Source organism: Plectropomus leopardus, chromosome 16 (assembly GCF_008729295.1).
Source record: "Plectropomus leopardus isolate mb chromosome 16, YSFRI_Pleo_2.0, whole genome shotgun sequence".
Taxonomy (NCBI): Eukaryota; Metazoa; Chordata; class Actinopteri; order Perciformes; family Serranidae; genus Plectropomus; species Plectropomus leopardus.
Genome location: NC_056478.1, coordinates 6,653,841 through 6,666,317, shown reverse-complemented (window position 1 = coordinate 6,666,317; position 12,477 = coordinate 6,653,841). Strand labels below are relative to the sequence as shown.

Below are 12,477 nucleotides of genomic sequence, written 5' to 3'. Positions count from 1 at the left end.
GGAAAAGGCAATGAGCAACTTGGTTAGAAATGTTTCTCAAATTGCTAGAAATGAGTAGATATGGAAATCCAAGAAATGTGGTTAAATCCTAGAAACATGTATGGGGCGGCTGCCACTGGCCCCTGGCCTCCTGTTGTTTTGCAAAAGTGGCCCCCAAGCAAAGTGATTTAAGTATGTCTGTAGTGTAAAAATCTGAGCCTATCTGTGGCAAAAAACCAAACATTTAGTGGAAGTTAACTGAAAAATACAAATGCCCTGAGTGGTTACTTTGCAGCCTGTTTCTCATCCACAGTGCTGTCACTAAATACTGGACCCATTTCCAAAATAGTTGTTTCCATTAGTAACCACACAAAAATGTGGGGAAACAGTGTGCAGGTTAAAAATGCCAAACTTGCCCTTCCCCTCAGACTCTTATGGCAAAAAAAACAAAACAAAGTAACATGGCAGGTTCAGTGATTTTGTTGAGCTGTTTGTTGACATTATTTTGCAGTTCAGTTTGATGAAAATACAAAAACTGCACCCATGTGCAGCAGTAAACAGCAGAACCTGATTAGGCCTCATCAGATGCTGCTGCTCACCACAGAAAACAATTCATCATTCGTTAATTACGGAAATTATTGTCAAAACCCACAAGAAGAACAATAGCTGTATTTATCGGTAGGGGCATAAAGGGGGTTGGGTTAGAAATCAACAATCAGCTGCTGAATCATTTTTTATTCACCCATTTGTACAGATCCTCATTGACAAATCTAGACAATATGTTATGTATGACTATGTTACAAAAATATCAGTTTTCAGGTAAAATCTCTTCAGTGTAACAGCGTAACCAAACTGATTAGAGACTTTAAAAACGGCAAAAGCTCAGACATTCAGGGAACCACACGACTACTGCAGACTGAAAAATACATTATACACTCCACGTATGTATGTGTATATATTTATCTCACATTAACAGCATCCGATACATATTGCATTTTCACATCAGCCGGATTACATGTTAGCTGTCAAATGGCAATCACCAAGTTTCAAATGTAATCTACTTTTTAGAGATAACAGTCAATGTTAAACGTGTTGGAATAATTTCACACTCACATACCTTCTATAAACATACCAAATATCTCTTTGCACTTTCCCTGCTTTCAGCCTTGGAGATCTTCAAGTTTCTCAGTTGCTTTCATAGACTCAAACTAGTGACGTTTACACTTAAAATATTAAGGTTCCAAAAAATTATTTTTTACTTCAGCTCTTTGAGTTTCAGCTGAAACACCTGCGGGTCAATACAGGTGTGTTACATTCAACATACTGAAGGTTTAAGTGCATCTGCGACGTCCTGCTCTCAGCCTTCATGGACACATGACAGTAGAGTGATTTGTTGCTGGGTTAACGTCAAACATGCTCAGAAAAGCATTCAGGGGAACAGGTTTCCAGTATACTGATGATTTACTGCTTTGACGGAAACTAACACTAGCTTTTTTCATAGGGGAGAAACTTTGATTGCTTTACAGCAAAAATAGTCAACATTCAAGCAAACGATACAAAAATAATAACTGGTTACTGACCAAACACATGCAGAAAGCAGACAATTCCCACTCAGTAACAACACATGTACAATATTAAGTTAATATAGTAACTTAGACAATAAATATGTCCTTAAGTTAAAGCCCAAATCCAGATAAGGTACAGTATATTCATAATATGGGCACACACACACACACTTGTCAAGTTTGGGGAGAAAAATCCCTTCAAATCCTTTACAGGGACACTTGCAGGTCTATCTGCTCAAAAAACAGTAACTAAAGTTTGAAATTAACTTTATTTACCCTTTGAGGGGCATTTTAGAGGCTTACGAGAGGGCTCTTTCCACAAAAAAAAAAAACAACTTTGTTTTTTTGGTGAAGCAGAAGTTGGCATTTTCCAGCGAAACAGTTCTACTGCTTCTCGATACAAATGTGGTTGTTGAATCACCTTAATTCAAATTGTTGATCTTGTTCAGAGCCGAAAGGACACAACACTCTGATGCAAATTCAAAAAATGCACTGCCGGAATTTCTCCTTCAACTCCAAGTATGTATCATGATCAAGGACAAATTTGAATTTCATATTTTAAACAAGTTTTTAAAAATGACTAATAAATCTGCCTTGTACCTTCTAACAATCATCAGGCGCAACCTGCTTCTGCGCTTTTGAAATCAGGCATGGAGCGTAGCACCATGTTCCCGACCTCGCATTTTCAAAGCGGTAAAAGACGCAGCGTGCGCCCCACCACTTACACATACACTGAATCGACTGTTTCTGCATCTGCTGGCAGCATACAGGCGAAACTACTCTGTCCTTCTTTTCCAGGATTGTACATTTTATACAGAGCGCCGAAGTGGAAAAACATTCCTGCCTGAACAGGCTGTGTAAAAGGTGCTTCAGACTGCCAAAAATCACCTTCATGGTCCAAGTTACACGTAAACACAAACAGTGTCAAATAAATGAGTGCCTTAAACACCGGGACATTTATCAGCCTCTCAGTTTTAACTTTCAAAAACTTAAGAGTGAGCCTCTTACGTGTCATTTTAACCCTGAAAAAACCGTATCACACACAGCCTTAAAAGCTATTTTAAAAAAAAAGGTGAATTTACAAAAGTAAAACAAAATAAAATAGTGGGACTCAACATGCCAAACAGATAAAGCAAACAACATAAAACAACACCATCTAAACTCGTGATTCAGACACACTGACTTTACATTCGTTCCCTGAAGAGCCCTGCAGACCAGTGGATTCTGTTAACAGCAGTTACTGATATGTACGGAGTTAATAGTGCTTTAGTGAGGATTAGATTATAGCTGCAATATGGTTTTTTGGTTTGAAAGCACACGAGTTCTTATCAAATGCTTTAGTCCTTCTCTCACTTGTTTGGCTCTTCAGAGGAAACAGTTCAGATACAAACATGTGCTTCAGCTTCCTTTAACAAAATAAAAGTTTTCATATTATAAGGCAGGAAAAATGTTTCAAATATACATTAAACAAAAAAATATGAATCAAAGTCAATGATATATACAGGTGCAGCTAAACACTGCACGTTTCAAGATATATATGTTAGCAATATCAGCCTCCTACATTGTGCATACTACCAGCCACAGCCTTACAGCGGCTCGGTAACAAGTCTCAGATAAAAGCTGCAGTTAAAAACGTGTAGATTCACGATCTTTACAGGAGGTAACACCATCCCCTTTACAGGTCTGCCTCTTCAGAGGCAAACCCCAAACCTAAAATCACTGCTAAAAAATAAATATTTTTTTCATTTTTGACATGAAAGTATAAACAAGCGTTTATATAAACCGGGTTATTTTCTGACTCAAACTTGGGAATGACTGGTCTGATGGGAGTAAGACGGTATTAAAGTCTGCAGATTTTGTCTTTCCGTGCTCTCGTAAAGTGCCTGGGGTGAGGGTGAGACCTCTGTGCCGTCACAGGCTGGAGGGTTGGGCCTGCTGCTGCATCTGTGCGTGGTGGCTTGGCTGAGGCATCTCGCAGTCTTTAGGCCCCTCCTCCACGCCCCGAGCGTACATGAGGACGAGGGTGACGGTAGCAAAGGTCGCTGCGTTCACGGGGAAGGCTCGTAGCAGCGTGGAGGTGAGGCCTCGCGTGAACACCATGTAGCCCTCTCTCCTGATGCTCTGTCGCATGCAGTCGGCAATGCCGCTGTACTGGTTCACTCCGCCCACCCCGTCTGCCTGCAGCCGCGATTTGATCACATCCACAGGGTAGGTGGAGAGCCAGGAGGCGATGCCGGCCATGCCTCCTGCAAACAGAAGTTTGGGGATCATGTAGCGGTCGTCCGGCTCGCAGCCGAGGCTGCGCGTCAGCACGTCATAGGCCAGGAAATACACTCCGAAGCCGGGTGTCTCACGGATGAATGTGGTCACCATGCCTCGGTTCACGCCCCGCAGGCCCTCCCGATTGTAGATGCGTGCCAAGCAGTCCAGGGAATTCTTGTACAACTTCCTGGAGGACTTCTTCTCTCCAGTGCCCTGCATCTGCATGCGGGTTTTTGCCAGCTCCATGGGGCAGCAGATGACACACTGGATGGCGCCCGCTGCGGCACCAGCAAGGAACTGGTTCATGGGGGTGTCGTGTCCCAGCAGCCGCATGGTGTTTCCTTGAACACCAAACACTATAGCATTAATGAATGTAAGGCCCATCATGGGGGATCCGATGCCTTTGTACAAACCAAATACCTGCAGAGAGGGTCAGAGACATCACATCAGACAAGACGGTGTAACACATCACTGTGAAATCATAAATGAGACGGATTTTCTTTTAAATAATCAAAAATATTTACTTTATTACTTAATTTTAAGGGTTAGTTTGGTATGTTTCAACCTGTCCCCTATTTTCCCATGTTTGTGAGTCAAATGGAAACAAAATTTGTTTACCATAAAACTTCAGTTAATAGGCTATTGTTTGCTTAAACCACTGCACTATAAATGGGACAGGATTTTAATTCCTTTCACATAAAACTGTTGCTCAGCAAAGATGGAAATACAATCAAATTGGTTCATTAAACGTCTTTTCGCATCTCTCTTGTTGCTGCTATAACTGTCTTCTTTGGTGCCCATCATGTCAGTCAATAAACAGAAAATTTAATTGTAGAGAATCTTACCAAGCTAACAATGAGTGCAGCATGTCCATATTGACAAAAGTAACATTTTTTATATCTGTATACTAGCATTATCTCCAGCAGGCAGCCAACAGCACTTCCCAAAAAAGATAAAAAGAAAACTATAAACTCTTGCTCAACACTTGATCAATCTAAAAATACTTTAACACAGAAAATGGGGTTCAGGTTGACAAATATGGACTGTCAGCAACTTTACACAAAACCTACTCTCTTATTAAACTTGTCTTTTAGTCTTATAACCCATGAAGTTACGGGTCAAAACACAGATTTATTCACCTTCTGTGCCTATAATTTGAAAAAGCAGGTGACTCGTGTACGTTCTCAGAACAACCAGGTACTGAACGGCCACGATCAGGAAAAAAGGGAAATTTAAGATCAACTCTTACATGTGCAAAACTCTCACAGCATGGTTCAATCATGCTTTCCTCTGCAGCTTTCCAACTATGATCTCCATTTTATTTTTTATTTTTACTTTATGCAATGTAAGACCGTGCTCCTCTTTGACAGAATAAGCAGGTCAAAAAACAAATTCATCCTATCAGGCAAGCTTGCTCCCCCTGAAAGATGAACAGGCTACAAATTGTTATAGAGTAACTGATACCATGTACTTCATATTTTCAGAACAATACTGTAATAAAGGTGCCTGCAGTACAAGTAAAACAGCAAATGCCCGAGGCTACTTAAATACTGATCCTGAAAACAGGTGCTGCATTAGTTTGCCTTTTCCGAGCAGAGAAGTTATTCACTAACTTAGAATAACAAATCCTGTGGTTTAAATAAATGATTAAATGTACTTTTGACGCTGAAAAAAGCTGCCTTAATTGCTTGGGAAAAAACATGATAATAAAAAAAAAAATCAACCCAAGGAGCTCTGACTCCATTCAACAAAACTGCACTTTTCCCCTCTCTATATGTCCCAAACTTTGGCCTCACAAGTTAAGGTGACCCTTTCGGTCTTAAGGCCAAGAGTGACATAACTCTGCTATCGGGTCACTCTGACACCACTGAATTTTAAGTAGAGACCATGACGACCCTGGTTTCTGGACCCTGCTAAAGATAGGCTGTGTGAAACATAACTATGGAAGAGGTGTCATCATGAGCGGCAGGGTCACGGCTTCACAACCCAGAGAGGTAGCAACAACTGAAGAAAATACACTTGTATAGGCATGAAAGAGTGGAAAACTTTCACATACGCCAGAAAAACGCTAACCAGGCAAATGTGCCGTACGTGATGTAATTATAGTCACTTAAATATGCACATAGCAGCATTAGATATGTATGGGAGATAAATCCACGCACCGACTCTTGCCGTATGATGGACTGGAAACAGTGAAAGGTCCCACGGTACAGAGGCTTGTCCACACTCTGCACCTGAAGTCTCACCTGGAAAAGAAAGCACACGGATCAAACCGACCAGTTCACCTTCTGACGTACAGACCATTATACTAAACGAATAAAAGAGGCACACTAAGGAAGTCCTAAGCAGCCATACATTCATACGTTTTTTTCCCTCCGTTTTCCTGAGATAACAAGATCATTTTCTCGAGATCTCAAGATAACGAAACTGTGATTTCCCAAGATGACGTAATTAATTTAAAATCTCCAGATAACAAAACAATATTGTAATAGTACGCTATTCCTTGAAATAATTTATTTGCAACATCGATGCAGCAATGTCAGAGGAGGAGGAGAAAATCGACCTCCACATCACATGAGGGGGGCGACGTGGTGAAATTGAGCGAGAGGAGCAGACTGATCCGCACCGTGAGGTCAAGTTAGCGCGACTGCCAGCTGTTGTAACATTAACATTCATGTTGTAACATTCACTCATTCGTTCACTCATTCCTGTTTTAACATTAACATTGGTGGTGTAACATTCACTCATTCGTTCACTCATTTCGGGGCATCCCTCATGTCACGTGTGACAGAAGTATCAGGCCTATCACATTTAATTTGTCATCTCGAGACCTCAAATTAATTATGTCGTTATTGAGGGAAAGCACAGTTTCAATATCTCAAGATCTTAGGAAAATGATCCTGTTATCTCAGGAAAACCGTGGGAAAGAAATTTATGAATGGAAGTCTTTTTAGGGATATTTAAGCTTCACTTAAATATCAGGCAATAGTGGGGGTACGTGGGGATGTGCAACCTATCTTTAATTACAGTCTATGATATAGACACTGTTTCCGCATGTCTAGTGACTTAAAAGTGAGACCACTCTGTCCCCCAATTCCACGATTATACCTTATAAACAGAAAAGTGATGCGGTATAATGTCACAATATTCCCACCTTAAACAGGCAGTTTAAGGCATTTTTTATGAGGGAAAACCATGTTTTTTTAAATATTTCATATCATCTCTAGAGTGAATTTGTTAGTATTTTTTAAAAAGGTGAATTTACATAGAGAATTACCCTAAAATCTGCTTATAATAGCACATTAAAAAAATCTTTTGCTCACCTTAACTGTGTCAAATGGGTGTCCAACCAAGACTCCAGCAGCACCTGCAGACAGAAGAAACGATAACAATCGCTGTTAAGTTTTCATTACAGAACACACGCTACTTTTCTTATTATCTTAAGAAATTTGAACCCACTAACACATCAGGCATATTTAACCAGTTGTTGTCCTGTCTGACCGGTCTTTGCTCCTGCTGCTGGCACTGTTGTGTAATTTTAGAGTACGTTGCCATCTCCTCCGGGGTAACGTGGCCTTATCGAGCCCGAGCCAACTCACTCGGCATCATCACCCTCTAAAACTTTCTTTAGCGCGCCTTTGAAAGTTACGTAATGTAGGTGCTGGTGCCAGTTTGGGCTTCTCAGCTCCGTCTATGTTGAAACCAGATAACATTTCCTGGGCAGAGCACAAACAACACTGAGAATCAGCCCAGAGGAAATACCTAAACACCAATCACAGATACGACCGCAGAAGGTTTTTACAGGAAATGTGGCGATATGAATGCGTCTGCCCTCAAACAGTCTGGCATAGCGTTTATATTCGCATTTACACCACATTTTTACCAATATATTTCCATAACTTTGAGGCTAATTTTAAAGACCATACATTCTCTGAAATGGCCATAGATACTTCTTATCAGTTCATTGTCATTACTATATAAGAGCTTTTTTTTTTTTTTAATAATTATTTTAAAAAATAATGAATTCAGAACAGGATTAGAGCTGAATATTTAAATATAATTGAGGGGCTGATCCATTATTTATGAATGAGAAGGGGTGGTGCAAAAACAGGGAAACATGTCAAACCATTTTTTGATCACTGGAGAGGGACTTGTGTTTTTTATTTTGGCTTTAGGGGAGGAACATGCAACTTTGAATGGCTGTATTTTACAGTTCAGAAGGCATGCTGTCGTTTAAAAAATGTGTCCATTTTTTTGTTGTTGTTTTTTAATTTTGGTAATTTGTCAAGAAAATTTGGCAAATGTTTTTCTTTAAAAATGTTTTGGGTGATTTAAAAAAAAAAAATTTATTTATTTTTTTTAATTAAAAATCATCAAAAATGACAGCATTTATCACAGCAAAAACAACAAAATTATAAAAACAGAATCACTGGATTTTCAAATTTCGATTGTCCTTAAACATATGTGTTATTATACAGGTTTGTGAAACAAAATTCCATGACTTTTAAAAAACCTTCACTAAGATGAGTATGTGAAGTGTGTACAAATAAAAAATGTGCCTTATGCTACATCACAATGTCCAAACTAGTATGTAAAGGTTTAGAAATATGAAAAATACATGCATTATCCTACAATGTTCAACACAATATATACACAAGTACAAATAAGAATAAGAAATATTTATATATAAATTAGGATACTGAAGAATATAGCTCAGTTAGATAATTGCACAGAGTACTGCTGTAATTACTGCACCATTATTGCAGAGTCAGGACAGTGTTACAAAAACGAATTATTATTTTAGTTGATTAATCATTAAGTCCATAAAAAACAGTTGGGGTCGCCCACCACAAGTGGATAAACAAACTGTCATTTTTGTTTTAAATTTAATGATTTTTTAAAATTGTTTTTAGCACAGATATCCCAGCTGTTCAAGAATGACGGTATTTTAAGGTTGAAAAACACATTATAATAATCCTAATAGTATCAATACCAAATGTTTTGCAAAAAACTGAACCTGGATTTACTGGCCAAATTATGTCACCACAGTAAACAGTAAACACACACAGCAAGCTTATCCGTCATAAGCACCTGCTTTGTCACCTGACCCATTTGTAAAAACAGCCAATCAGGAACGAGCCCCAGCTGTAAGCCAGGAAAAGAACACAGGCAGGCATGCGTGTGATACAATGACACGCGGTCATTGACCTCAGTGCTCTGTTATGATCCAAGCACAGGAAAAACAAGCTCTTGAGGATGTTGCATACTGGCTGTTGTGAAAATTCTCCTCAGTGTGCAACCGGTCATCTTTCAGACATGAATGCAAACTTCAGCGATTTCCAAAATAATGCCACATAGTAACAAACAGCTTCCTGTTTAACTTTAGATAGTTCCTCGAATTCTGACACACTAAAATGTGAGAGGGTGTGAAAACACATGGTCTGCCATGTCAGTCACTGTTAAGAAAAAGAAGCATGGGATTGGTCTTTGAAGGGGTGTGTACTCTGATTCACCGTCGTACGGTGTGTGTGTAGAAACTTTAAACTGCCAAGCCCCGTTGCTGGAAAGCTCGGGTTGCACTTGTGTAATGTTTGCATGCTTTTAATTGTCAACAGGGTGTATGAGTGACCTGGAGGAGAAATAAAGAAGGTTGGAGCACCCTTGGAGAGCAAATACATCCCTAAACCAGACAAAGAAACATCATTCCCCTATAAACCATGTAATAAACTGTGCTGGATATACAAGAGACCTGTTTGATTCAATTATATTCTAATTCTGTCTTTGAAGGTTAATAATTTCAACTAAACCTAATGTATGTATTTTTAAGTGACTGTTTATTATTTAGGAGCGGGGCGGTGGTGTCTCAAAAGAGAGAGGAATAAAAAATAATCTTCTTATGTTTTTTATTTTGGCTTTGGGGAGGGGCACACAAATCTAAATATATTTTGTATTCATTTACGCCAAGTTTTTTATTTTTTACAAAATCATATTCATTCATATTTCACCCAAATTACTCCGTTTATCAGACAGAAACTGTTAAAAAAAACCCAGTTGTTTGAAATGTAACTTTATTTTTTTATGTTTCCCCTTTTAGTCTCATTTAATGTTTTGCTGTTTGTTTGTAGTATGTATCTGCATGCACTTCTGTAAATGAACTTATGCAATATAAAGAAAGTAAACTTTTGTTGTTTTTCATAAATACGGCCACCGCCCTCCTCTGATGAGTGAAGAAGAGTCCTCAGCAGTCACAAAAACGATCGTAGGGAAGACAACATCTGATAAAAGTAAGTAAAGGTGTAAGAATAATTAAAATTACACGACCTTTTTATACTTATCTCTGCAGCCCAGCTACTCACAACTTTGCAAAGTCAGAGTCTGGCACCAGGTCAAACGCAATCAGCGGTATTTACAGGATTTGCTTTAGTGTGCCGACCTGCGGCGGAATTTGGAAAATGCAACTGTAATCTCGTGATAGAATTGCATCACATTAGTAAAGGGGGGCGGCTTTGCTATTGTCATCAGATAATGGGCAGGGCATTTTACCACAGCTATATCACGCTGTAGAGTCTCAAATCAAAAGCTCTTTGCCAAGATTTTAATCATTTCAAGTGGCTAACACAGCAGGTGCAGGTGACTTACCTCCGATGCATCCAGCAACGAAGTCCATCTCCTCAACGTCACCTTGCTGAAGGACTAAATATCACCTGACGCTCACTGAAAATGCTCACAGCGACTCAATTAAACGCTTATCCCCCCTAAAAACCGTTTAATCCGCTGTACAACACTGTCCCTAGCTGTGTAATCTAGCTAACTGACTAATTGATGATGTTAGCTAACACTGGTTAGCTAGTCTCGAGCCCCCCTCTAAAACCCGACAGACCAAAAAAAAGGTCAAATTTGGGTTTTATTTTTAAGAAGTATTGTTTAGCTTGTTTTCTATATATCCTAACAAAAGTCTTCTGTTGACCGACACGACCTCAATGAACCGTTTGCGCGGACACCCTCTCCGCTGTGTGTGTGAAGGAGGTTTATTTCTGTAGCTGCCAGCAGCTAGCAGGAAGTAACAAGTAAAGGGCGGGACTAACCGGCCTGTGGTGGAGATTCTATCCAATCAGAGTGAAGAGATGACGCCGACACCCTGCTTCAGACGTAATCCTCGTCATTCATTGGCTCTCAGCGCCGCAAGGCGTTGAACTGCGTCACAGATGCCGTGTGATGTTTTGCTTTTGAATGGACCGTCCACGATGTCTCGTGTCAGGAAATGAGGGCGGTTTTGTCATTCATAAACGCTGTGTTGCATAAGTTTATGGAAAACTCGAACCGACTGCCTGCAGTTTATTAATGAATTTCAATTTTTAATTTTAATGACAAAAAAAAAAGAAGTTACACGATTTTAGGGACTGTTCGTTATTTATGAAAGGGGGGGGGGGGGGCAAAAAAGGAAGGCATGTTATTTTTTTGGGGACTTGTGGTTTTTAATTTGGCATAGGGGAGGGGCATCCAAATTTATTTGGCTGTATTTTGTATTTATTTTACCCTCGATTTTTAAAGAACATATGGCATGCTTTCCACAATTTATAAACAATTTATCATAGCTAGAAACTGTAAATACAGAACTTGTTGTTGCTTTTTCAAATTTCCGACAGTTCTTGCACACATTATGTGGGTGCACTTCTGTTTGAAAATATATATAACATTTAAAATTACACATTCTAACAACTTATTTATGGTGGAGGGAGGGTCATACATGTTCCCCAAGTCACTCAGGAAAACTATTTGTGGTTTGGAGTGGGTGAAAAATCAAACAAAAAAACAACAGCAAAAAAATGAAGTCACACCAGCCACATCCCTCCTCTAATATAACATAATCTGACGTGGTCAGTCCCTTAATATGATGCTGGTAACACGAACTCTGGCATTATGAAATGAAAACGCATTTTTGCATGTGTGGTTTTAAGTTTTTGTCTTCTCATTTATGTTGTTTTTTGTCCATCTTTATGTAATAACTCAGAAATGTGAAGCTTCAATAAATTGCATAATACTGTGTACTGTGTATAGCCTGCTATTTGGTCATTTTTCTATTACATGATTATAAAATGCTGTATCTTTGTGTTTTAGTGTTCCATTGTCATCATCTTCATCCTTATTATTATTATTATTATTAAGGAATCACTTTATTTCAAACCAAATAAAAAAAAAAATTATGAAAAAAACAAAAGTGCAGTGTCCGAAAAGGAGTAGGTAGAAGTAAAACTACCCCTACCCCTTTCTCACTTTTTTCTTTTAAAACAAATATATGTCAATAAATTCCAAAATTTATTTGCAGATAGTGTACAGATACCTGTGTTATTATTATTTGTTATTATTATTGTATTATTATTATTATTAGATTATTAAAATGTCAGTCTGTCACTTGTCTTTTCCACAATGTTTAGTTTCTGTGATGTCGGACTCTGCAATATACTGTTTCTATAAAGTTGAATATTTAGCCATACAACTGCCACTTAGAAAAACTATTATGTCATTCATGTCATTTTTGTCATATATAGGCCTCTGTACACACTCAGCTCGTGCACGCTCACAACTACAACACCCGTTAAAACACAGTAAATCTTTCGACTATGTTCGGCTAAAGTCGGGCCCGGTGTTTCCAGCCGGCGCTGTTTGGCTC

At 38.9% G+C, this 12,477-nt stretch overlaps 1 protein-coding gene across 2 annotated transcripts; it reads right to left on the bottom strand.

Annotated features, from left to right (window-relative positions):
• Positions 1 to 1,975: 1,975 nt before the first annotated feature.
• Positions 1,976 to 10,837, bottom strand: slc25a29 (solute carrier family 25 member 29). Of its 2 annotated transcripts, XM_042503458.1 has the most exons (5): positions 10,446 to 10,837; positions 7,270 to 7,522; positions 7,130 to 7,173; positions 5,969 to 6,052; positions 1,976 to 4,226 (listed from the first exon to the last, which is right to left on the bottom strand). In XM_042503458.1, the coding sequence occupies exons 2-5, from the start codon at positions 7,271 to 7,273 to the stop codon at positions 3,456 to 3,458; spliced, it is 903 nt and encodes a 300-aa protein (XP_042359392.1). In that variant the 5' UTR covers positions 7,274 to 7,522; positions 10,446 to 10,837; the 3' UTR covers positions 1,976 to 3,455. The 2 variants fall into 2 exon arrangements, with proteins under 2 accessions (XP_042359392.1, XP_042359391.1); XM_042503457.1 differs by lacking the exon at positions 7,270 to 7,522.
• Positions 10,838 to 12,477: the final 1,640 nt, after the last annotated feature.